We start from the raw sequence: 27,196 nt of genomic DNA on the forward strand, positions 1-27,196 counted from the left end.
GTACACACAGCACTGTTGAGGGTCTCAGGCCTCACTGCTCTGAACAGGAAAGACTCGTGATTAGCACAAGGCCCTGTCAAGGTGAACACGTCCTTCTCAGTGCAGGCCTGGCTGAGCCCGTCCTCCTCCACTAACTGTCTCATCTCCTTTCTTGGGCCTCCCGCAGGAGCTACAATGATAGCTGTTTCCTGGATTCCTCCCTCTATCCAGAACTAGCTGATGTCCAGTGGTACGGGCAGGAAAAAGCCAAGCCCGGGACCCTCGTGTGAGCCAGCCCGGCCTAATCTGACCGCCTCAACGCCATTCTGAGATCACCTCACTGCCTCTCATTTGCCTTACCCAGACGCACCGTCACCCTGCACCAGCTTCGGCCCTCAGCACTTTTTTTCTCCTGTCTCCGCATTCCCTCCCCCTCGAAAACCTGACTGAGGAGACATTCTGGAAGGTTCCGGTCCCACTGTGTGTCCCCTGGCGCTCTTGCCCATAGAAAGCCAGACACCAATCCTCAATGGCACCTTGGTGGCTTCCCTCTGCCATGACAGCCCCTAGGCCAGGAACCGTCAGGGGGGCCAGCCAGCATCCAATTCCTGCGGATAAGTAGCGTTGGGAGAGAACGGGAAAGGGGACTTAAGTTACAGGGTGACCCAGAAAGACGATTCAGCTGTGTCCAGCCTGCCACCCATACGTAGGCCAACCAAGCACTTCATGAAGAGGAGGCCTCGTGGCATATTCAGTTTACACCTGAAATATTCCTTGATGGGACAGCTTGTGGGGAGTGGCTGTGGGGGAAGGGGAGGATGAGAAAGGAAGCTCTCGACACCAGAGATGCATCGGAGGACCACAATCAGTTCTATGCTGCCAAAGATTAAAAATAAAAACATAAAAAATTAAGAGGGGCCAAGAGGAAGACATTCTTTCTGCAAGGAAATTTCTTTTAAATTCTGAACTGCTACTACACACAAGTGAAAGTCAACCCTGTGTAAACTGGTGTCCTCTCTCTAGCCCTCTCCCTTACTGGCCCACTTCTCTCTCCGTAGAGAGCCTGAAAACCTGCCCCAATGCCACGGTAAAGGCGAGGGAGTCTTGGCTGGCATTGCTGACTCACAGTCGCCATCCATCTGGACACAAAGGAAGAGAGACCCGTGGGAGTCGTGGAAGTCGTAGAGGGTACTGTTAGCCCCGGTCCATGCAGGGGGTTCAGCCAAGCCCAAGACTCAAAGCTGCTTTCCTTTCAGGATCTGTAGTAACATAAGGTGATAATGGCCAAAAGTGGTTCTCTCTCATTAAAACAACCAGTAAAAGCGTATCCTATTTTTTTGCACAAGGTGTTTCATTTTCTTTTTTATGGGAAACCAAGGGAAAAGCACATTGCGGTCCATTCAGTGTTTAACCGTCGTGGCTCATTTTCTGTTCGTTAGCACTTGTGTGACAAAAGAGCTCAGATCCGACTTCTCCTATGTGTCACTTATTCCAAGAACCCAACTGTGCCCTTAGGTAGAAAAATTTGACTCATATGTCTACTAGCCAACAGGCAGAGCAGGGTTGAAAAAAATATCAGCTCCCAAAGGGCCCATGTGTCTACATCGTCAGTTACTGTCATGCACCACATTTGTGTGCAGATACCAAAAGAGGAGGAAAGAAAAAAATTAATGTGTGGGAGCTGCACGTTTACATGTGTTTTGAGCTATGCTTCAAACACAACTGGAAAGCCATCTATCTTCAAAGGCCTCAAAAATACTTTTATAACAAGTACACAACTTTAGTTGGGTGATTCAAGATGGCACAAAAAGGTTTCCGCAGAGGTGGTATGCTGTGCTTTTGGCACAAGTGGTGGGGGGATGGGGATGGAATTTTTTTCTCACTCTAATGACTTCCTATTGGAAAATCATTGACAGCCAGGGACAGGAGCCAGGGTGGGGGTAGTTTTGTGGGAAAGCAGAACTGAAGTTAGCTTAAGCATAAAAAGAAAGAAAAATCTTCGCTTTTCATGTATGTGGAGTCCAAGAATAACCATAGGCTCTACCAGACCAGCAGGGTAAGGATGGACATTAAAATGAAACAAATACCAAGGTATTCCTTCTGCTGCAGCCTGGAGACCACCGAGAGTCGAGCTGGGGCACACACACCTGGCCGGGACCCAGCGGTGACAAGGCGGGCTGTGGCCTCCTCCACCAAGTCTCTCTAGACGATTCAGGGCCTGCTTTCCCTAGCTCCATGCATGGCTGGACTGGTGATTCCAGGGTGCAGAAGGGATTCATATTCCCAGAATGCTTTAAGTGTACACCTGCAGGATAAAGAGAAACCGGTTATATTATTAAATGATTCTAGGGATTCATTGGGGGATATTTTTGTTGCTTTTACTTTCCTAGTTAGAGCTACAAAGAACAGTGATTTTTTTTTTCTCCCTTTCCCATTCAGAAACATTATACATTGGGCCATTTTTCTTTCTCCTAAAGAAGATTCATGAATAGGCAGACTGAACTGTGTGCAACAGGAAAAGTCAAAAGGGAAAAGGAAGCTGATGAGGTTACATGGTTACAGGTTCTACACCATGCAGTGTAGCTTGAAATCTAATCTGGAGAAAACTGGATCAAGATTCTAGCCCACTTGAGTTGCAAGGAATGAGAGGCAAAAATTCTAAAGATTTGGGTTATATTTTCAACTCGGGGGACAGAGAGAAATGGAGTGGGAGCAGGAATTACAGTTCCAGCAAACATCATGATAGTCTGGTAGTCAAGACAGAGATTAAGTAAAACAGGTTTTACTGTTTAGCTGAGTTCAGTTAATACAAAATGTACATAAAACGTTAGTCCTTTGAGACTGACATGATTAATGATCAGTGTGGTGGGAAATGATGTAGTTATTGTACACAAGCACTTGCAAACTCTTTATCCCTATTTCTTTAAAACAAAGTAAGGTGAAATACGAAGTCCCTGGTCTGATATAAAGCCCCTATTGGATTCTTCAGATGCGTAAAAGAAATTGCCTGTTTCAGCCAGAAGACTGATGAAAACACATACATCAGACTATGTTGTGAGCCAGGTTGATTTTTTATTTTATTATATGCAGGTGAGTGTTGAAACTGTTAAAATTCCAATTTGTTTTCATTCAGTATTAGTTTAGTTCTAAATATAGCAAACCCCATCCAGGTGCTATCAGATGACCAGTTACTGCTTAGTTAACTAGGTGTAAAGTTTTACATATACATTAATGTCAATAGTTTATTACAAGTTGTGTAAAATGGACTCTAGTTTAATAATGGGGGAAAAAAGATTAGGTTGCTCCTGAAACTGACTGTAGAGCATGTAAAATGATTTTACTGGATTCTGTTCAACTGTAATCAATGAAAAAAATGTACGTTGTAGACAAAGTTGCAGAATTAAAAAAAGAAATCTGCTTTTAATTTATTCTTTTTGTATTAAGAATTTGTATAGTACCTTTACATTTTGCAAAACAGTGTTGTCAACACTTATTAAAGCATTTTCAAAATGAAAAGATCCCAGCTGCCTCCTGGAGATTTTGTTCCTTTGTCTGTCAGCGATAAATGCTTGCATGTGCACCGGGAATCTGTAATTCAGGTGCTTGTGTCCTCAGTGGGCTCCTTTATTAAAGTCAATCTACAGATGGTATTTTTATGGGCTTGCTAGATGACACAGAGAAGCCTGGTTTGTTCAGCAGAGGTGAATTCCCTCTTATTCTAGTTTCCTTTTGTTAACTGTACAAGATAATATTGTCTAAATTACGTATTCCTCCTACTACAAAAAAGGACTTGAGATTGGAGGTCAGTCTTTATGAGGATACTATCTCAGCCTTTGCATCACCATTCACTGCAAATGGCTCCCTGTGTGTAATATGTGCCAGCATGTGTACTGTCCCTGCAAGACAGTCCACAGCAGGAGCAATGAAGGAAGCTAGGCTTTGAGGGATCGTCTTTAATGTTGTCCCTCGTTCCACGTAGGATGCAGAGGGTCACTCACACAGGCTGCTCAGGCTCTCTGTGACTACCATTAATCCTCCATGCTCACACTGCAGCTCAAACCCTGCCACTGACTCTCTAAATCACACCACGAGAGCCAAGCGCCTACGGGGACTGCAAGTACAAAGAGTCCCTAACTTACAGATGAAATGGTGACTGGCTGACTTGAGTAGTGACTGCTGCAATCAAATCCCTGGCCCCCTAAGTTAACAGGCATCTCCTCCTAGCAAAACTGGAAGTCTGGCCTCCAATAGCATCCCTGGATGAAAAGCTCCTAGACGGGAAGCCTTGCAGAAGCCTTGGCCATTAGAGCCAGTTGATGCGCCCAAAAGGAAAACAATCCACTGAGAATCACATCTGGAAGTGAGCCCGTCGAGAGAGTCTTCTCTACTTCCTACACCCTAAAAACTGCCCGTGGGACAGCCTGAAGCCTCCTCTCCTTGGGGAAGCAACCAGGCCATCTCAAAATCATCTACACTTGAAAAAAGAGAAAGGGCCCTCACAAGTCTTTTACATGTAAATATGTCACAGCTCAGGAAATTAGCCTATTATCTTCTCATTAAGCTCTACCACATGAAAGCAACTGGTAGATAAGATCCTCTTCCCATTTCTTTCCCGCTCCTTCCTACTTTTCACCTCTTCTTCTATCAATCTGTTTATCTATCTACCCTTTCATTGTGCCAAAAAAGGTGATTCCAAACAATTATTAGAGAACACAAAGTGAACACCCCACTCCTGGTAGAAAGCATTACAAACAGCCAGCTTTTTATTTTCCCAGAATACCATTTCAAAAAGGCTCTATGTAAAACTCTCTAAAGAAAGAGGAGTGTGACGTCACCACTGACGAGGGCCAGCAGGCAGACAATGGGTCTCCAAGAAAGTCATTTCATTGCACATTTAGTGCAGAGTTCCAGTTCTTAAAAGCTTACTCTCATGGATGAGACAAACAGGCACACAACCACATATATGGGGAAAGGAGGACACTAGCATTAAACAGGAGGAAGAGATTAAAATTATTCCCAAAGATAACAGATCAACAGGGCATCTCTCATTGGTTACCTGAGTTGAGTGGTCAGAGATCACAGAGAAAAAGTAGAAGAGCTGCAGAGGTATAACCTTTATGCCTTGCACAAAGTCATGCTCCCAGCAAAGTTGATATGTACTCCAGCAAAGCTGAAGAATCTGCACTGCATTCAGAAGAATAAAAGAGTGTGGAGAGTAATTTCAAGAGCCCATAGGATTCTAATGGCACCAAGATTGATTTTTTTAATCAGAAACCCATTTCTATCTTCATAAATTTTTATCCCCACAAGCTAATTGTTTTCTCCTTCATTTATCCATTTTCTCTCAAACCCACTCCAATTATGCTTTCATCCCCTCCCCACTCTACTAAATCCACTCTTGCCAAGGTCAGCGATGACTCCCTGCAATGTCAAATCCAATGGTTAATTCTCTGTTCTCATCTAATATCACTGGCCAGCAACACTTTTTGGAGTGTGAAGAAGTGGGACACTTCATTGAAACATCCTTCACTGGGATGTCAGGATGCCACATTGTCCTGGTTTTCCACCTGGTATCATAGTCCAGGGCTCTCCTTTTCAATCTTCTTGGTAGTTTTTCTTCCCTGGCTTCTTGGCATTGGTGTCCCCGGGCTCAGTCCTTAGACTCCTTCCCTTTATTATTGACAATTACTCCTTAAAGTTCTCATCTAGTCTCATGGCTTTAAATGCCATCTTTATGCTGATGACACCTAAATTTATCCCTATATCCTAGACCTTCTCTAGAAGTTGTACATCCCACTGCCTACACAATATCCCCACGTGGATGTCTAATGTGCTAACACGTCCCGAACTAAACTCCTGACTGTCCCCTCCAAACCTCACCATGAATGGCCCTCCCCAGCTCAGTTACAGGCAACTCCAGACCTTCCAGCAATCAGGCCAAAAATCTTGGAATCATCCAAGCTTTCTTTTTCATCAGCTTTCCTTTCCTCACACCTCACATCCGCACAAGCAAAACAGATGCAAATTCCCTGCCCTTATAAGATTTAAATTACACTGGAAGTAGAGGGGGCCAATAGAGAGTAAATTAGGTAACATAATAGATAAGAAAGGAAGATAGTGGAAGACTTAGCCTGTGACAGAAGGAGGAACAGCTTTTTCTCCAAATCAAGACAAGATGCTGGTAGGTAGCTTTGGAGGTCGAAAGAGACCTTAAGATTGCCTCCATATTCAAGCTGTATGAGAAGGGTAGGTGAGGCCACCCTCCAAGTGAGACAAAAAGGAGGCAGCTGGGTAGGATCAGGAAAGAGCAGAGGCATCAGGAGAGCTATGGCAGGGAGGGTCCAGCTGACATCGGATGCTTAGATTGTGAATTTCCTCCAGGGCAGTTACTATCATGTCATAGCACGGGAGGAGAGAGGTTGGAATGACTCTGGCTTGGGTGTTGTCAGCGAGTGTGGCAGGCCAACAAAAGCATGTGAGAGTAAAAGGGAGTGGAAGGTGACTGAAATGATGGTAATGGGATCCAGACTGACTAAAAAGAAAAGGGAAGCTGAGAAGGTGCTATTAAGTAGGAGAAAACAGACTGATTGGACAGAGGTCTTGAGGAGACTGAGGAACAGCAGGGTGGGAATGAAGGAGGGAGCAAAGAGAGGTCTTCATGACCAGGGTGTAGGTAAAACATTAGTTTCTCCTCATCTTGCTGCTATCCCCATGGGGGTGAATCACATCATCTAGGGAGGGATCCCTATGTTGTACTGAGGAAAGCTAGTGAAAAATCCACCGGAGCTTGGGATTGCGTAGAAGAGGACCTGGGTCTCATGGCTCTTTTCCAGGAGCTGAAAACCTGGTTGCCTATTATATCTCGGACCAAGACCACAGCAATTATTCTAAGAGAGATGATTGAACAAACAACTGTCAACCAGATAGTGAAGAAGTGGGAGGCAAAAAGGGGACTCTCAGGTATCACAGAGATAACCGCAGTAGGAAGCCACCATGCTTAGGGCTGGGAACCAGAGGCAAGGCTGGGATCATTAAAATGTGGAAGCTTTTCCAGGAGCTGGGAGTGAAACCTCTCGTGGTGGACACCACTCTCCTGGTACTGACAACTCAGAAATGTGGGGACTCCACAGAGCTCGGATTCAAACCTCTGAAGAGGGGGCACCAGCTGATGGTGCGGTGATCTTTGAGTGGAGAGATGAAGCTGGTTCTACAAGTGTGGAAAACTGCACCCTGGAACCCACTATTCCTTCAGGAGTGAACAGCCACTGCTCGGCTTCTGGAAAACCACGGCTGTGCCATCATTGTTAGAAACAGAAAGCAAACAGAAAGGGGGAGCTCCCTTCTTCCCGCCTCCAGGTTCCAGTCTCTCTTGTCCAATCCTGGTAGACCCTAACAAAAAACTCTCCAGCAAAGGACAGATGTGGTTTGCAGAGTCTCATGACATAGCAGAGTATGAAGATGTGTCTGAAGCTGAGACAACAGCCTCACAACCAGCAACCCTCCTGACCAGAAATTGGGCCCTTATCCTGAGTCTTGGCTAGAAATTCCTAATCAAAGGATGAACTAACAGGTTCTAAAATCTCAAAGAGACCTCTAAAGTCTACTGCTATAATATTTAAGACAAACTAATTTTTAGCTTTTTAATTTTAAAAAAACTCTATAAACGACAAAAACACAAGCACTTTTTTTTTCTGGCTCATGTTAGCATAACGTGAGTTGCCATCTCAGACGGAACTGTAGTAATAACAAGTCAAAGCATATCAAGCTGCTTTTCCCAAAATGATGAAACCACAATCATGTATTTTCTCAAGTATTTTTCACATCTATAACAGATATTCAGAAGAGAGTTTAATTCTCTCAAAGTCTCTTCTTACTCTGATGGACATTTGGAGAGAATGCAAGAGGAATCAGAGCTAAATGCTTTTGTCCAATAAATTGAGTGCTTCAGAATCTTGATGACAGGGCAGAAGAACTCCTTTTGGCATCTGCTCCAGTACCTGGTTGTCCTTGAGGTGCTTTTAACATCATGTCCATCTGTGGCTTTTCTGTAACTGAAATCACAATGTACCAACATCCACAGAACCACTTCAAGTAAATGATCTCATACCTATTTTATCTTAGGAGGATGTGGCGAAGTCTGATTTTATTCCAGTCGAAATGAACAAAGACCTCAGCACCATGGCACACTTGCCACAAGTCACTTGATGATTTTGAAGGTCAAGAAGTTTGAGTAATGCATATATTGCTTAGGGACTGAGTTCAGCAGAATATAATGGAAACCCAACTTACCCAACACTGTTCTCATATAACATGAGGCCCAGAGGAAGGCAGCTGTGGTGGTTAATTTTGTGTCAACTTGACTGGGGAAGATGGTACCCAAATATTTGGTTAAACATCATTCCAAACGTATCTGTGAGGGTGTTTTTGGATGAGATTAACATTTGAATTGGTAGACTGAGTAAACAGATGGCCCTCCTCAATGCATATGGGCATCATTCAATCCACTGGTGGCCTGAATAGATAAAAAAGGTGGGGTAAAGGAGAATTAGCTCTCTCTACGCTCCAGTCCACCTGCAGACTGGAATTACACCATCAGCTCTCCTGGTTCTCAGGCCTTTGGACTTAGACTGGAACTTACACCATCAGCTCTCCTGGTTCTCAGGCCTTTGGATTCAGGTGGGAGCTATACCACCAGCTTTCCTGGGTCTCCAGCTTGCAGGGTGCAGATCACTGGACTTCTCAGCCTCCATAACTGTATCTACCAATTCCTTATAATAAATCTCTCTCCCTCCCCCACAACAACTTTCTCTTTCTCCCTATGTTCTATCTCTTCTGTTTTTCTGTAGAACCTTAAAAGAGCAGTTCACGTTTTATACAAAATGATTTCATGACGCCCTAAAAAAAAAAAAAGAAAAAGCCAAGCTTTATCTTCTGCTCTGCCATCTTTAGCACATTTTCATTGTCAAGACTGCAGGATGGCCACCAAGCATCTACGCATCATGATCACAGGCAAAGGACAAAATATGTATGTCAGCTAAGTCTGTCTCTTTCTCTTAGTAAAGCAACAGGTTTCCAGGAAGTCCCACTCACCCACAGACTTCTATCCATATCTTCTTGGCAGGACCATGTCACGTGACCAACCCTAACTACAAAAGGTCCTGGGAGGACAAGTTGTTTTAACTGTGCATATTACAGTTCTAAACAAATTAGGGCTCTGTCAGTAGAGAAGGAGAGAGAATGAATGTTGGGTAAGCAACTAGTAGTGTCTACACCACACACATATGGCACGTGAACTTGCACATCAAAAGAAGCAAAACAAAAATAGCCACATCTCAAACGAAATAATCCAATACAACATTTAACAAAAAAGTGCAAACATTCACATAATTTCCTCTTCTCACAAATCCTGCACTCTTAAACATGCCACTATGATGACATCATTAAACAAGAGGAAGAATTGTTATTTAAGCTTGACATATGATTTGATTTTTATAAAATCTATAGGGCAAAGATAGTTGGCAAAGGTTATGTCAATATCTGAGTCAGTCATAAGATTATTTCTCCAATGCATAAGAAGTAACCTGGCACAAAGGGTGGCCGCCAAGTGGGAGGCTTATTTGCAATACAGATATCTAGCCAGAATACAGAAAGAACTATAAATCAGTGAGAAAAAAGCAGGCAATTCAGTAGAGGAAAAATGGACAAAAGTAAGTATTGAACAGGAACTTCACAAAAGATAATATCCAAATGGCCATTAAACATATGAAAAAGGTACTCAACTATATTAGTCATTAGAGAAATGCAAATTAAAGCCACAACGTGATACTATTATGACTACCAGAAGGGCTAAAATGAAAATGACAGAGGATATATCAAGTGTGGCAAGAGTAACTGGAACTCTCAACTCCTGCTGTGGGAGTGTGTAAACTGGTATAAGCCCTTTGGGAAACTCTTTGACAGTAACTCTAATAGCCAAGTTTATACATACCCTATGTCCCAGAAATTTCATACCTTGGTATATATTCTTGTGAATATAAATACAGAAATTTATATTCACCAAGAAACACACATAAAACATCCATGCAAAAACCACAAACAACTCACATGTCCATCATCAGCAGAATAAATTGTGAGACACAGCATCAAGACTGAAAAACCACAACTACACACAATGGGGATGAGTAAGTATCAGAACCCCTAAGCTGAGCCAAAGAAGTCAAGCACATATTGTTTGTTTGATTCCATTTATAAACAGGCAAATTGTTGAACACAGGCAAACGGGGTTCTTTTTTGGAATGATGAAAGTGTTCTAAGACTGTGGTGATGGTTGTGTAACTGTGAATATACTGACAATCTTTGTACACTTTAAATGGGTACAACTAATGGTATGTGAATTACGCGTCGATAAAGATTTTTTAAAAATTATGAGGTTAGAAATTAGGACCATAGCTATGACTAGAAGAGGACACGAAGAGATTTCTGGGGAGTTAATAACAGTAACCTTTTCTGATTGGGGTGCTAGTTACTTTGTTTACTTTGTGAAGAACCTGTCATGATATGATACTCTAGTGATTTTTCTGTATGTATGTTATACTGCCAATAAGAAAATTTACATTAAAAGAAATGCAACTTAGCACTGAGTCTTAGGAAATAATTTTCAAAGGGCCAAACCACTGTCCTCTCAACAGACACTTGATGCATAACACTAGACTCCTTGCGACTATTCTTGCCCCAAATCTATCTCATACTTAATTAATTAATTACTTATTTTTGAGACAGGGTCTCACTCTGTCACCCAGGCTGGAACGCAGCAGTGTGATCACTGCTCACTACAGCCTCGACCTCCTGGGCTCACACAATCCTTCCACCTCAACCCAAGTAGCTGGGACTACACACGTGCGCCACCACACCTGGCTAATTTTTGTATTTTTTGTAGAGATGAGGTCTCACAATGTTGCCCAGGCTGGCCTCAAACTCCTGAGCTCAAGCGATCTGCCCGCCTTGGCTTCACAGAGTGCTGGCATTACAGGCGTGAGCCACCACACCCAGCCAAACCTATCTCATACTTTAACTGACCTCCCATTTATTTTGTAATACCTTGTTTAATCTTGCTTTATCCAACAATGTGCAACCAGCCCAAGGTGATCACCTATACATACTGCCAATTTTCTAAAAGATGGCTTACAAGTTGCTTTTCTTGGTTCTTCTATGGACGTCTCCTCATTTTAAACTTAAGAATTACATATTACGGCAGAAGTATTTAGCATTTTGAAGTACTCCAGGTTCTATAATCTGCTAAATTTCATACTAACAATGAGAGCCAAGTGTTATCTCCATATTAAAAAAAAATCAAAAAAGAACTATAGTCCTTTTGTCCTAGATTCATCTAACAGGTCATTTCCTTCTTTAATTCTACTGATAATTGCTTTAATCGGTGGTTTTCCAAACAACTCCATTAAAAAGTGGGCAAAGGGCATGAACAGACACTTCACAAAAGAAGACATACATGCAGCCAACAAACATAAGAAAAAAAGCTCAACATCACTGATCATTAGAGAAATGCAAATCAAAACCACAATGAGCTACCATCTCACATCAGTCACAATGGCTATTATCAAAAAATTAAAAAATAACAGATGCTGGCGAGGTTGTAGAGAAAAAAAAACGCTTTTATACTACTGGTGGGAGTGTAAATTAGTTCAACCACTGTTGAAGACAGTGTGGCAATTCTTCAAAGACCTAGAGACGGAAATACCATTCAATCCAACAATCCCATTCCTGGGTATATAACCAAGGGAATATAAATCATTCCATTATAAAGACACATGCACATATATGTTCACTGCAACACAATTCACAATAGCAAAGACATGGAATCAACCCAAATGCCCATCAATGATAGCCTGGATAAAGAAACTGTGGTACATATACACCACGGAATACTACGCAGCCATACAAAGGAATGAGATCATGTCCTCTGCAGGGACATGGATGGAGCTGGAGGCCATTATCCTTATCAAACTAACACAGAAACAACAAAGCAAATACCGCATGTTCTCACTTGTAAGTAGGAGCTGAACAATGAGAACACGTGGACACACAGGGCTAACAACACATACTGGGGCCTGTTGGAGGATGGCAGGTGGGAGGAGGGAGAGGATCAGGAAAAATAGCTAGTGGATGCCGGGCTTCATACCTGGGTGATAGGATGATCTGTGCAGCAAACCACCATGGCACATGTTTACCTATGCAACAAACCTGCACATCCTGCACATGTACCCCTGAAATTAACATAAAAGTTTGAAATTAAAAAATCAGTGGTTTTCAAACTGCTGACCACCATACATTAATGAGTTGTCAACCAATTTTGAGGATAATCACCAGCATATTTTTAAAAAGAAACACAACAGATTAGAAAACATAAGAATGCGCCTTGCACATGGTACGGCCGGTGCCTTTGTTTCAGGTAGATGTGCCTGTGTACATGTAATACTGGGTCTCCATGCACTTGTTTTGAATTGTGGTCCAAAAGTTTCAAATTCTATAGCCTTTACACTTCTACTTCCTAGAATGGCCAAACTTAGAGAAGGCAGGCACAGACTGCAACGCTCACGGGTCCTAACATCTCCTAAGTCTGAAAGGAAAAGCAGTTGACAGCAAAGGCAATTTAGTTTTGGCAAGTTGTAAAACTGGGAGTTGAGAAAGGCCAGGACAGCAGATTGCAGGAGTGACTCTTGACTGTCCCAGCCTGAAGCTCAGTGAATGAGTCTGAGATCACCAAAAGGCAGCTCAAAACTTCTCACCTGCTCTCATTGGTAAAATTATGTGTTAAGCTTGAACACTGTGAGACAAAGTTGAGGAAGTTGGTGCTTACAGAGAGGGAAGAGGAGACTCAACAGAAGGAAGTGGCCTAGTGAGTGACCAGCAGAGGCAACAAACACAAGGATTCGTTTAAGCAAGTTGTATAAAGTTTACAATGGGGGAAAATAAATAATCAATACTTTCATGATAAATTGTTCTGATCAACGTAAACATACATTCTTTTTTTAAATGAGCATGTTTCCAATATTCTGAATGGGGTCAGCTCACACCACAGCTGTGTGGCTGGCCACACCGCCCTCCCTAGCTATTCCACACCACCAGAAAGTATTTTTAAATTTCAAATGATTTTAAGGTTACTGTTAACCATTAAAGGACTAGCGTGTGGTTATAGTTCAGCCAATGGAACTGCAGAGTCTGTGATGAAAACCAGTTGCCATAACAGTGTTCCCATAGCAACCCTCTGGGGACTGGCACTGGCTCTTGCACTCTGGACAGCTGGAAGCTCTTACATCAATATACCGTGAGAAAGTGCTTTTCCGCTCAAGACTCCCAATATGACACCATACCATAGATTGCTATGGGATAAACTTATTCTTTAGGGGCTTCATGGGAGTATACCGGGGGAAGGAGGAGGTACAGTCCATTAAGTTATGTTCTACCAGATATGCAGACAAAGGAAAGAGGCAGAGCTCAGCTTAACGCTCCCTTTCATTGAAACTGCCCCACTTCGTTCTACCATCCTTCTGTGTGAAGCATTAACCTCACAGGGTGGGGCAGGGTCGGGGGTACAAAGGTGGGCGCATGTGGCTGAAAAGGAGCCAATGATATTAATCCCCAAACTCAAATCTATCAAAGATTTGGAAACACTGGTGTTTTCCAACCTGCTTTCTTTCTGGATACATTATTACTTTCTTTCCAACAAAAAGATGGTTGCATTTCCAAGTTATTTACTGAGATCAAACCCTAGAGTGCTCTAAAGTGCTGGAGTAGGTCAGGAAATCACCAGAAGGCAGAGCTTAGCATTAAAAGTCATACTGCTATCAAGCCTGTTTCCTAGTCCTCCGAGTTCTCACTGAGCGTTCGGGGCCACAGCAGATCACTAAGTTCCATGCTTAGCGACAGCTGCCTGCCTAGCTCTGGTCTCTCAGGACCGCTCCCTTCCTCCTATGAGATCCGGACTGTCCTCTGTCTCTACGTGTCAGTTATCTTTGGCCTCAGCTTTACTTTCCTAATTGTCCCCCAAAGACTGAAATCACAGCCACAACCTCCAGATTGCTGCACGCTCTATGTTGCAACACTGAAAAATACTGCTCTGTCTTTGCAGTTGGCAACGACACTCCTAGGAAATGCACTATTTACTTCTGAGGGGAACTCAGTGTTTTATGAAATTTGAATTCAGAGACATAACTCTTAATGGATAGGAGTCTGGGGAGGAAGAATGGAAGGAATTTATTTATCTAAGAACTGTGATTGATTTTAAAAGGTATGTCTTTATTATTTTATAAACAACTACAAACAGAAATATGTAGTATCTGCTGAGCCAAATTTTCACGATTTGGAAATTGGGGAAGGGCATTTTTCTATATATCCTCATGTTATTTGCAGTCATCTGAAGATCTTTAATTTCAGGGAAATGGAAAACTTCTCTGAGGGGATCTACATCTTTGAATGTGCTTCCCTCCATGGCAGCCCAAAATGGTCACAGCCCTATGGAACAGGTTCCTTTTTCCTCTAAACCATCTACCACACTGACAAATTTTAGGAGGTACTGGTGTCACATGACAGTTTCTTTATATGGAACATTAACTAACTGCAAAACAGAAGACACTAAGAAATTAATGAACTACTCTACTGCGTGACCTGATGGTGAATACAGAAAAAGTAACTCGGGGAGTACTCATTCAACAATATTTATAAATATGTCCTATATAAGACCACAAGACGAAAATCTAGATTGCTGTCATATCTTACGCAAGTCTGTCTCTCACTTGCGCTGGTAAGTTACACTAAGCTCTGATTTTTTTTGTGGGGGGGGAAGGGGACAGAGTCTCGCTCTGTTGCCCAGGCTGGAGTGCAGTGGCACGATCTCGGCTCACTGCAAGCTCTGCCTCCCGGGTTCACGCCATTCTCCTGCCTCAGCCTCCCGAGTAGCTGGAACTACAGGCACCCGCCACCACGCCCAGCTAATTTTTTGTATTTTTAGTACAGACAGTGTTTCACAGCGTTAGCCAGGATGGTCTCGATCTCCTGACCTCGTGGATCTGCCCGCCTCGGCCTCTCAAAGTGCTGGGATTACAGGCGTGAGCCACAGCGCCTGGCCCCCTCTAACTGATTTCATAACAAGAAAAGGTTTCCAAATGAGGGAGTGGGAGGCAGGGAACCCCAATTCAATTCCAGACAGTGGACCTCAGCCACCACCATGCACATAACCATCAGAAACGATCCTATCTAGGCACAGCAGAAGAGCACAATTGGCCAAAACTGGCTTTTGAACCTTCCCAAGAAGGGCCAGAATAGACCGCTGTGAATGTACACCCCCCGACTTGGTGGCATCTAGCTCCCACCACATTCCTGGCCCTTCTCAATACAGAACTGGCTGAAAGCAGGAACAGCCACAGGATTCAGATACAGTAAACGCTTAATCAACGTTTCCATGATTACTGCTGTTGCTGCTAACACCATCGTTATTACTGTTATTGTTTTCTGAGGACACACCGCCCCTAAACACAGGGCTCCCAAAAGGGACTCTGGCTCCCCTCTAATGACAACAGTGACACAACAACTAATATTTATGAGCTCTTATTATTTGCCAGTGTGCTCAACATTCTGCTTGAACACAACAGTGATGCTATGAAGCATGGACTATTATTACCAACTACCATTTAAGACGAGGAAGCTGAGGCTTAGAAAGATCCAGTTGCTTGCTAAAGTCATACAGCGAGCAGGTGCCGAGCTGAGATGTGAAGCTGGAAGTTCTGCCTTTGGAGCCCCCGCTCTTACCGCCATCCAGTGCCACCAGTCCACCTGCTCCGGGAGCATCCGCTCACCCATGCTGCCACGTGAACGGAGGCCTCTCAGGTTCTAAAGCATAGTAACAGGTCACAGTGATATCTGAGTATGACACTGTGCAACATTAGAACGAGCCCTCACTGTGGAAAACCAAGGCCAGGACAGACTCTCAGGTGGGGACATCAGTACCAGCACATTCCTCCTCTGTTGGCGGGTGTGGCTGGGAACATAGTCTGCCCAGGTCTACCAGCATCATCACAATTTCCCCACTCTCCCTGGCATCACAAACCACTGTCCCACCTTAACCTTGATGCACTGGGGTTATTCTGTTTTGAACTTAGTTTGCTATGATGCACCATCTCTGTTTCTTCAAACTTCTATTTCCTGTTAATTGTATCTGTCCTGAGAGATGACAAATACTAAAATTTACACTTCTTAGAAAATAAAAGCAAGCTTTGAAATGCAAGAAAAATAACATTTGAGTTATACCAATAATAATATTTACATTCAAATTCTATTGCAAGACAGCAAAAGTTCAACAACATTTAAGGACTATAAAGTTTCATTCAATGGTCCCATGTTTTTGAAATATATAAAAACATTTTATATAAATATTACATAAAAGACAATAGGCAAATTATAATATTTTACTGAAATAATTAAGTCCATCCTCAAACGTTTCTTTTTAATCATCTAACCACAATTTTCAGGTCAACTAAAAAAAGGTCATTTTAAACTCCCTTCTGTTGTCTACAGATTTAAATTGTGAGGAAAAATCTTTAAAACTTAATTTTGGACTAATTAAAATGAAAGCAAGAAAGAAAAATCAGCTTGCAGTCAGATATGAAATAAAGTCCAACACAGTTCTTAAAACCAATCAAGAGTTACATCAGGTAGAACTCAGAGATTGGAACTCCAGTTTTCTTCTTTCCTCATTCCTGTTGGTAATTCCAGAAGTCCACAGCCTGCTTCCATAAGTTGCTCATTGTTATTAACACACCATACACAGATCTCACAGTGCATTGTACTCCACACATTTGGATGGGTCTGTAGGAAAGTGTTTCTGGCAAATGGTCATTAGCCTCTTCAATCCCTAAGAAAATAAGGAAAACAAAGGTTGGTTATGACATGGTTAAATTATTCTTAACTGCCTTCTTCTGAACTCGTATCAGTTTGTCAATGTCCCCATTAAAATGCAGCAGACCCAAGCAAATTCACTCAGATATATGCCTAGAGAAATTTTTCCTGTGCACCTGCAGATCCGCACAAGAATGTTCATCACAGAACTGTTCACAATAACAACCAAAAAACTGGAAACAATCCAAATTTCCATCCATAGGAGGACATATGAAAAAAACTTTAGTGTGCTCACAAATGGGATATCTTACAGCAGTAAAAATGAATTAACTCTAGCTACATGTAACAATTCGGCCCGTCTCAACCAGGTTCCAACAGAGAATTAAGCTCTAACTGCCCAGCCTAAGGCGTCCATTGTATGTAATGAGGTAACTTCTCCCTTATGCATCTAAAATTTAGGAGACTATTTATGTATCATGTTTGGAGGACTGAGAAAATACACTCAAATTATTTTCTGTGTTCTGTGGTCAAGATGAGGGGCTCTGGTTGGGAAAGGCCGATGTATATGAATCTTAGAAGCAATGTCGAAAGTAAAAAGCAAGTGGCATGAAGTGTTACTACTTCCAGTGACACCCTTTTCATAAAATTCAAAAACAAGTAAAAAAATGTATTGCTTAGAAATGCACACATAACATGGTAGAACTGTTTTTCAAAAAGAAAGGAAATGACAAACTTAAGTGCAAGGTAATGGTTACTTCTCGAGTATGGAAGGAAAATACCATTTCAATGGTTTTCAGAATGTTCTAGTTCTTAAACTGGGAATAAGGCTTTTAGACATTCATTTTATTAGTTGCTTTATAACTTGTGTTTTACATGTATTCTTTTGAATGTACCAAATATTACACAATAAAACCACTTTAATATGTCAGTAAAAACTGAGTACAACATTCCAAGTGTGACCTGGCCATTCTTGCAGAAATCACTAGAAGCAGTGACTGCACTACTTTTGTTCTGTATCTTGGCAACTGTAACCAAGACCCTTGGCTGTTTTTAGACAACTACAATACACACACCTAATTCCCACTGATCTCACAAAATTCAAGTGCTTTTTGTCTCTACAGCAGTTTGGCCAGTTCTCCAGTGTGTAACTTTATAGTCAGATTTTTTAAGCTGATGACAACTATCACTATTCAATTTCATCCTGTCTCTTTCAACTCATCCTTCAGTCTCTGATCTTTTAAAATCCTTGGTCGACATTTAGCTTTAGTTATTCTTCTTAGCTTTCTCATCCACCAGTCAGTAAACATGTCCTCTAAGTCATTATCCAAATACTCAATACCCTACGCAAACAGGCCAGGGCAAGGGCAGAGACCTGAGACACGCCACAATCGAGCTCTCTCCAAAAGGGTCTTGGGAAGAGTCTGTAACCAGCAATGAATCCTATTCACTGTGCAATTCATTAATGCACACATTTCCTTGTTTACAAGGAAAGACTTTGCCAAAGGTCTTCCTGAAATCTACGTAACTTAACACCTGTTAAGCTCAATAAAATCGCCAAAACAAACAAACAACACAAAAATCCCTGCAAAATCTCGTTGGTCCCATAGTAAGCAGACAACACAAATATTAATCACAGTCAGTATCCACAGGTTATGTGTCCACGGATTCAACCAACCCTGGTTAAAAAATATTCGGAAAAAAACAGCAACAAAAAAAGAATAAAAAATAATACAAATAAATATCATATAACTATTTAAATAGCATTTACATTGTGCTGGTATTGTAAGTAATCTAGAGATGATTTAAAGTATACAGGAGGATGTGCGTACATTATATGCAAATACTACATCATTGTCTATCAGGGACTTGAGCATCCAGATTTTGGTATCTGCAGGGTCCTGGAACCAATCCCTGAGGATATTAAGGGACAACTGACATACTTCTATTAATGGAGCCATAATCTAACAGATTCCACATCAGAGAAACAGGACTGTGAAGTATTTAAAGTCCTTGGTGGATTCAAGGATTGCCCATTTAGGAATTAGGGGTGTGGAGGGAGGTTGTCTTTCAACTGACTCATAAGAAGGGCTTTTGCACACGTAATTCACCTTGCTCCTTTTTGTTGTTGTTGTACCCTGTGTAATCAGGTATTTGCTTTGGGATAAAGACCATTCCATCACATAGTCCAGCTTCTCCTGTTGCGAATTCTAATCATGTGTATACAGAACTGTGATCGGTAGCCATGGAAATATAGGTGATAGCACTAATTTGGCATCTTAAGGTTCCTGAAGGAATAGGTGAGAAGAGGGGCAAAGTCAGGCAAGAGAACACCCTGATGAAATACAAATAGCTTCACTCAGCAGCACAGCATGGCAAGAATTGTTATGAGCAAGTGGAAGGCAAACTGATGGTTTGCCTTGGAGGTGGTTTTCCCCACGTTAGAAGAATTGGAATCTTCGGTGTGTGCTCCTTATAGAAGATGTGTGTGATGCCTATTTATACTCACTAAGCAGATTCTATGATTTAAAAACATATACTAGTGTTCTCCCTGAAATCTTAGCTGCCAAAGGTTGTGAAACTCAATCGTTCTAGTCATAAGTAGTTACCACAGAGCAGTGTGATAAATTTTTCTAAAAAGGTTTGAGAGTGCATGGCAGAGATAGGTGTGTAATCTCAGGACAGCATATGGTTGTTTTCCAGATGGAAACAAATCTTTTCAATTAGCCCCCTCAGGATTTCAGTTTCAAACTGCTTATGGATGCTTACGCCAGTAAAACAATGAGCTGCTTAGCTTAGCTTATGGCAAATGGCTTAAAAACTTGTGGTATTTTTAATTGGCTTTTAATTTTTATAAAGGCAATACCCGTATCTAACAAATATTTATTCAGTGCCTACTATACGTACTGTTCTAGGCTCTGAAAACACAGTAGCAAAGAAGCCAGAAAGAAATCCCACCCTTCTGAGATTGAATTGTGATAAGGGAAGACAGGCAAGAAACAAAATAAATTCATAAAAAAAAAATGTTCAATGATGCTAAGTGCTTTGGAGAAAACAAAGCAGGGAAGTGGGTTATGTGGGCATGTGGGGCAACCTGAAGGACTTTGGCTTGGACTCTGTGAACTAGGAAGGGGCCCCTGCAGGGCTCTGAACAAGAGAGCAACGCGATCTGACTGTATGTGAACTGGATCAGTCTGGGGAATGCTGTAAGAAACTGGAGAGGGGCAATAAGAGAAGCTCAGGGACCAGAGAGAAGACACTGGAATAATCCAGATGAGAGGTGGTGGCTGGACCGAGTGGCAGCAAGGAAGGTGGTGAGAAGGGATCGGGCTCCAGACATATTTTGAATATAGAACCATCAAGCTTTGACATGGATAGGATATGGGTTGTGACAGGAAGAAAAAAGCAAAGGATAATTCCGGGCTTTGTGTGTATGTTGTTTGAGGGGGGGGAAAAAAATCACACCATTCTTGTATCAAATAATAGCAGTCCACCACCTCACTCTTTCCAAATCCTAATTCCAGCTCTCCAGAGGCACCGCTTTTCAAACGTTTTAAGTGTTTCCTCTGGCATTTATTGCCGTATTTCTAAATACTATACTGACAGTGCTTGGTTTTTCCACCACGGATACTAGTGATATCTCCCGACTTCCTACTATGAAGCAGAGGATATCTCACTCTTACACCACTGTCCACTGGCCCCACATATGCACGCACACGCCTAAAAAGCACTTTCTCCCCCCATCCTCCCCAAACCACATTTTTAGTGAAATCAATATTCAGGGTTTTCCTTATAAAGGCTACATAAGTATCGTTCAAAGCAAACCCACATAACATATTATGATGATGGCCTCTCATAAGTTTTTTTCCTCTTTTTGTTTTGTTTTTCTAATCCATTCTCCAACATGAGACTACCCTCGCACGCCCAAACATCACTCGGGATTTGATCAGACACACCAAGGAATATAAGCTCTTCCATTTCTTCCTGGAGTCCTTCATCCATCTACTCTAACTTGGACCCACTTGTACTGCTACCATCCTGGAGCATGACATCCCTGCACCTCCAGCCTGGGGATTCCTCTGCCCTTGCTCTGTGCTGGATCTCAGCTCTTGGATCTTTTTGTTTGGGTGGAGGACATCCTCAGGTAGAGTCAAGACTGCCCACATTCCAATCCCAATTCTACCACTGACGAGCCATGTGACCTTGAGAACTCACTTCTCTACGCCTGCTTCCCCACTTACAAAACAGGGAAATGTGAGTGTCCATCTCATATTGTTGCTGTAAAGTGCTGAAGGGAAGCAGAGTAAGCACTACATAGGTGTCAGCTATGACGATAATGACTACAGAGAACGTGTGCATGGGAGATGTCATTACGCTGTATTTACCCTTCACTTGATGGCTCACAAAGGAAGAGAATTCTGAGTTGGACATTATTTCCCTAGCTATTGCAAAGGTACTGCTCTACTGTCTTCTACCTTCTAGGGCTATTAGTGAGAAGTATGACAGTATTTAATTCCTGCACCTTTGTAAGTGACCTTTTCTCTGAAGTCTTTGAAATCTTCTCTTTAGCCTTGGCCTTCCAACACTGCATTCTTTTGTGCCTTGATGTGAACTCTTCCTATTCATTTGCTCTGTGTTAAGTGAATTCTTTTTATTCTACAAACTCATGTCCTTCAGGTCTGGGACGTTTTCTTGCATTAATTCTTTATTTCCTATCTTCCCTTTTCTGTTGTAATGGCTATAAATGTTATAGATTGACTCTCATTTTCTTACCTTTCCTGCTTTTCATATTTCAACTTTATCTTCTAACCCACTAATGTAATTATTAAATTTTTGCTGATTTAAATTTTTGCTAATTTTTAAGAGTTCATTTTGATTCTGAAACTTTTTTGTAGCCTAATGTTCTTATTTCTTGGCTACAACGTTACCTAAGAATTTTTTTGTTTGTTTGTTTTGTTTTCAGACCGGCCTCACTCCTGTTACCCATCCTGGAGTGCAGTGGCACGATCCTAGCTCACTGCAGCCTCAAACTCCTGGGCTCAAGCAATCCTCTTACCTCAGCCTCCTGAATAGCTGAGACTACAGGCATGCACCACGACGTCCAGCTAACTTTTTTATTTTTTGTAGAGAAGGGATCTATTTTGCCCAGGCTGGTCTAGAACTCCTGGTCTCAAGCACCCCTCCCACCTCAGCCTCCTAAAGTGGTGGGATTACAGGCATGAGCCACCACGCTTGGCCTCTAAGGATATTAATTATCATTCTCATTGAAATTTTTTTCTGTTCTCTATACTATAATTCTGTTTCTCTGAAGGTCTTTTTTTCTGTGTGTGTGTTTTGGTCTCTGTTTTCATGTTGGAGACTTTCTCCAAACGTCTGATGAATCTTAGGTGAACATTCATGCTGAGGAGTAACGCACTACAGAGCTGAATGGAAAAACTCCCTGAATGGGTGGGGCTTGCCCATAGGACTGCATTTTCAGATGACAGGGCAGCAAGCTGGTTTTTTCACTGAAGGAACACTTAAGTGTTAGTAACTTAGATCCTTTCTCTTGGGTCAGTTTCACAGAGCAGAATCCTCCAACTGACTGAGGGGTGGAACCCTGGCTGCCAGCATCAGAGGAATCCAGGAGTTAAAGGTCTCACTTGTCAGTATTATATATTCCACTTAATTTTCCTGTTTTCAGTATGATATCTTACCCTTCCTGAGCAGTACATATCCATCCAAAAGCAACTCGATTTTCTGCTAGAGTGGGAGGAGGGCGGGGAGCCCCACTTGGGCAGGGAACCTCTGGTCTACTTATCCTAATTCTCAACCACTCCTTCTTTTCAGCCTTCCCCCATGGCCTGGCCTTTCAGAAGTGCCTAATATCCCCCATGTCCCCAGCTTTTCTAGTTTCTACAGTGGGAACTGATTGGTTCCTTAATGACTGCCTCCCATACAATATTTAGCTATATTCATTTTTTCAAATATCAATGTGTTTATAGGAAAATGTTCTGCATTTAAAAGTCTAATTGGTGAGGCCAGGTGCGGTGGCTCACGCCTGTAATCCCAGCACTCTGGGAGGCCAAGGCAGGCAGATCACTTGAGGTCAGGAGTTCGAGACCAGCCTGGCCAACATGGCAAAACCCTGTCCCTACGAAAATACAAAAAAATTAGCCAGGCATGGTGGCACACACCCAGCTACTGAGGAGGCTGAGGCATGATAAGTGTTTGAACCTGGGGGGTGGAAGTTGCAGTGAGCCAAGATCGTGCCACTGCATTCCAGCCTGGACGACAGAATGAGACCCTGTCTGAAATAAATAAATATCTAATTGGTGAACTGTACACATAAAAATGATTAAGACGGTAAATTTTATGTTATGTATGTCACAATTTTTAAGTCTAAATGGAAGTAATACAGAATGTTCCAGATATGATATACAAATACCAGATACAGATATAGTTTGGTGTATCATAGCATGATATAGGATATATCCTGGATAATTAAAGTTCTTTATATCCAGAGAAATCAATAAACCATTAAAACAACCAACCTGCATCCACTAAAAAGATTAGCAATTTATTATTGCAGAAAACAAAAACTATTTAAACCAAACCAAACCACACTACAATCACAATTCTTTGCCTTGATTTGCCTCTTTAATATGTCATTAGAACTTGAGGAAGATATTTTGTTTATAAGTAATCTTTATATTTAGGTATAAAGAGATTTTGTTAAATCAATTATTTCTGTACCTTTTGCTAGTCTACACTATGAGACAAAGACTTAAAGAGGAAAGCACAGATCCATTTAGTGGTACATCCTAAGAACGTGAAGAATAAAAAAACAAGATGAGTGACATTTTCCACCCAGCTATTTAAAATTCTGTCATAAACTGCAAAAGTTCTAATATAGTAATGCATTAATATGCAATACTTAAGTTAAAAATGAATCCTAACTTCATGCTATAGGAATGCTCATTTGACCTGAAATGTGATGTTCAAAAAATGAGTACTTAGTAAGTACATTTCTATCATTTCAACTAACATCTGTAGTCATACATTAAAAGGCCAATACTTCAAACACTGTCTATGGGAACATTTTTTTTTTTTTTTTTTTTTCATTTTTTGAGACGGAGTCTCGCACTGTCACCCAGGCTGGAGTGCAGCAGTGCAATCTCAGCTCACTGCAACCTCTGCCTCCAGGGTTCATGCCATTCTCCTGCCTCAGTCTCCCAAGTAGCTGAGACTACAGGTGCCTGCCACCACGCCCGGCTAATTTTTTGTATTTTTTTTTAGTAGAGACGGGGTTTCGCCGTGTTAGCCAGGATGGTCTCGATCTCCTGACCTCGTGATCTGCCCGCCTTGGCCTCCCAAAGTGCTGGGATTACAGGCGTGAGCCACCGTGCCTGGCCTATGGGAACTCTTTTCACACAAATATATTGTTAAAATTGAATTCATCCATACAACCCATTCTAGACTTTTAAATTACTGATCTGGGTTCAGCCACTTGGGATGACGGCAGATAAGGGCAACTGCATGCTGGTTCTAATAAGAAGCCCACTGTAAGTATTAAACATACAAAAACTTCAGTATCTGGAGGACTTATCAAAAAACTAAAGAAAGCAGCTTCAGACTAACTCAAACTGCCCACGTAGTTTATGGTAAGAAACAGACTCTGCTGCTCTTTCTACTTCTCTGTATTTTTGTTTTCTATACAAGAACAAGTTTCCAGTGCAAGGGTTTATTTCACAGAAAGTTACACCAAATTACAAACAACTCAAAAATTAAGTAAAAATGTACTCCAGATGACTAATTTGAGGGAATATTTCATTTATGTGAGTACCAGGCTTTCACAATAGAGACTGGTCTGGCTTTTTTTCCAACCATGTGGTTGAGAAATGTAAGATTTAATACCCTACAGTAAAATGCCTCTTTACCATCAACTAAGCTGCCAGCTAGAAAGCAGCATGGCCCAGTTTAGATCAGCATTCCCCCAAATCTGTTTCCAAACCACGCTAGTGTTCTATGACATTAAAAGGTATTACTATGTAAAGCATAAATACTAGCAGTGTTTTTCTCTAAAAATGTACTCTTTTAATATGCCAGGAAGATTAAGGGGGTAGACAGCTATCATCATGCAACAACTTGCCTTTAGGAAACAGCTTACCGTAGCCCAGAATCCAGGCTGTGGCATGAAGCCACTCGACCCACAAGTGTGTGACGTACATTAGAGCACTGAGGCATGGGAGCATTTACCAACAGCTATGATACTGTGTGTGCAACATACAGATCAAGCTGTGATCACTTATTGCAGTCATGAATGTTTCTGTTATACCAGTTTTGGTAATATGTGAACACATTACAAACTCACAAATGTTCCATGGACAGATAAATTTGGCAAATGCTAGTATAGATGAACTTTGCCAAAACCTGAAACATGGATTTAAATAATTGGCATAAAATATTGGGATGATGTCTTTACCAGGAAATTTATAAACTTAAGCTTACTGAAAACAACTTGCCAGAGAATAATATTATAGGATATTTACCTTTTGTAATAGCAAAAGCTTAATGGAAATTATTTATTATTCCTTAATCTTCTAACCTCCAAAGGAATCTGTAACACAGTGCATAGATCAATTCATCTATACGTATCGAGGAGGATGCGAGCAGTCAAACTGGATAATGTGATGGTAGTAGTTTCGGGGATGTTACAAAGGAGTGGGCTAGACTTAGGACCAACAAGACACAGTAGAGCATCCTAGCGCTGGCAATCCTGGGAAGCTGTGGCTAGCCCGAATTCTGAAGGCAAAGGAGGAGAGTGGCCACTGGAACCTAGGGAGGGTAGCTGTATGGAGACAGCCGCCCGAGAGAAGGGACAGCCTTGGGCAGAGGGATGCAGTCACCCTAGGGGCCCCTCCAGGGAGCAAGTTGGGAAAATCAATATCCTAAACTCATTCTTCTCCAACCTACAAAACACCTTCCAGTCCCTCTCATCACCTGCTCCAGTCAGAAGCCACAGGGCAAGGGTGCCTACCAGTGTCGCTGGTAAAGTCACGTTTGCAGGGAACACAGTGAGGAAGGATAAGAGTAGCTCTGGTAGGGCAACAGCTCTTTGACGTGCATTTCATCTCATCTTTTTCTCCTGTCTACCTTCCTTCCCTTATTCTTGACAAATAAAGAATGCCCAAGATGTGAACTTTTTCAAGAGCTATCTGGGAATGACTGAATTATAAAGTTTCTAAATAATCCAGAGCTTCCTATAATCTATGTAAAAGAAGCTTTCCCCAAAGTCTAGGCCAGTGGTTACATATCTATTTGGAAGAATGAACAAAGACCTTAAAGCTACTGCCACCAATTTCTACCTAACCCTGGACTTGAAGCAAGCTAGTAAGCTATAGAACTTTCCTTTGATCTGCCTAGAGAGAACCCTCCTTGCGGTACATTTAATTTTTGTGAGAAATAGAACACTTCAAGTAACTTTCATTGTTTAAGTTCTACAGAGGTTTGCATAAAACCAAAAGATGAAATCTATGTTCCAGTCAAACAGCCCCTTGAATTATTTTCTATCATATTTCATAAGACATATTTTTCGCCAGTATTTCTAAATAAAAAAATAATTATCTCACACATTACAAGTTTCCATTTACATGATGCTCAAGAACAGGCAAAACTAACCAATAATGGTACATGTTAGAGTAATGGTTACTTCTGATAGGAGGAGGAGGATTCAGGCTGGGAACAGGCATGAAGGAACCTGCTGGAAGTGTTCTAACTCCAGATCTTGTTTTATAGCTTGAGATACATGACACGTATCAAGAATCATTGGGCTATACCACTAAGGTAGCAGACTTCAGGCACTACAATGTTTGTTGAGGCATTTTATGCCACAATTTAAAAAGAAATAATTATTAAATGATTTTCATAATTACCTCCTCAGCCAATAGCTTACTGTAAAAAAGGTTTTGGGTTCATTCATACATTTACTACAGGGCAGCAAACTGTGGTTCTCAGCCCACTTGCCTCTTTTCTACATGGTTTTACTGGAACACAGCCACTGGCTGCTTTTGTGCCTTAGCTGCATGGGTGAGTAGTTAGAGATGGCAAGAAGTACAAAGCCCAAGATATTTACTATCTGATCCTTTAAGAAAAATTTTGCCAACCCTTGACTTAAACTTCACATAATAAATTGTCTTTTTTTTTTAGGAGAATTCAAATTAATCTCATCCAGATACCAAAGTAATAAGAGGAACATTCTTTAGACAGCTTAGTAAATTACTCAGTAAACTGTAACCAAGAATTTCACAAAACTCTAACATAGGGTGGCCAC

At 41.7% G+C, this 27,196-nt stretch overlaps 2 protein-coding genes across 19 annotated transcripts in view; one reads left to right on the forward strand and one right to left on the reverse strand.

The window, feature by feature from the left end:
* The window catches only part of FRMD4A (FERM domain containing 4A), a 695,719-nt gene extending 692,224 nt beyond the window's left edge, over positions 1-3,495 (forward strand). For all 7 annotated transcript variants that reach the window (XM_055296556.2, XM_055296557.2, XM_055296555.2 and 4 more), the window contains one exon: positions 167-3,495. In XM_055296556.2, the coding sequence (XP_055152531.1) occupies positions 167-269 (103 nt within the window). In that variant the 3' untranslated portion in view covers positions 270-3,495. The remainder of the gene's footprint in view (positions 1-166) is intronic.
* Positions 3,496-16,293: 12,798 nt separating this feature from the next.
* Positions 16,294-27,196, reverse strand: part of PRPF18 (pre-mRNA processing factor 18) — a 132,619-nt gene continuing 121,716 nt past the window's right edge. For all 12 annotated transcript variants that reach the window (XM_055296577.2, XM_055296587.2, XM_063610154.1 and 9 more), the window contains one exon: positions 16,294-16,903. In XM_055296577.2, coding sequence (XP_055152552.2) covers positions 16,823-16,903 — 81 coding nt within the window. In that variant the 3' untranslated portion in view covers positions 16,294-16,822. The remainder of the gene's footprint in view (positions 16,904-27,196) is intronic.

The sequence above is a fragment of the Symphalangus syndactylus genome, chromosome 10 (genome assembly GCF_028878055.3).
Source record: "Symphalangus syndactylus isolate Jambi chromosome 10, NHGRI_mSymSyn1-v2.1_pri, whole genome shotgun sequence".
Taxonomy (NCBI): Eukaryota; Metazoa; Chordata; class Mammalia; order Primates; family Hylobatidae; genus Symphalangus; species Symphalangus syndactylus.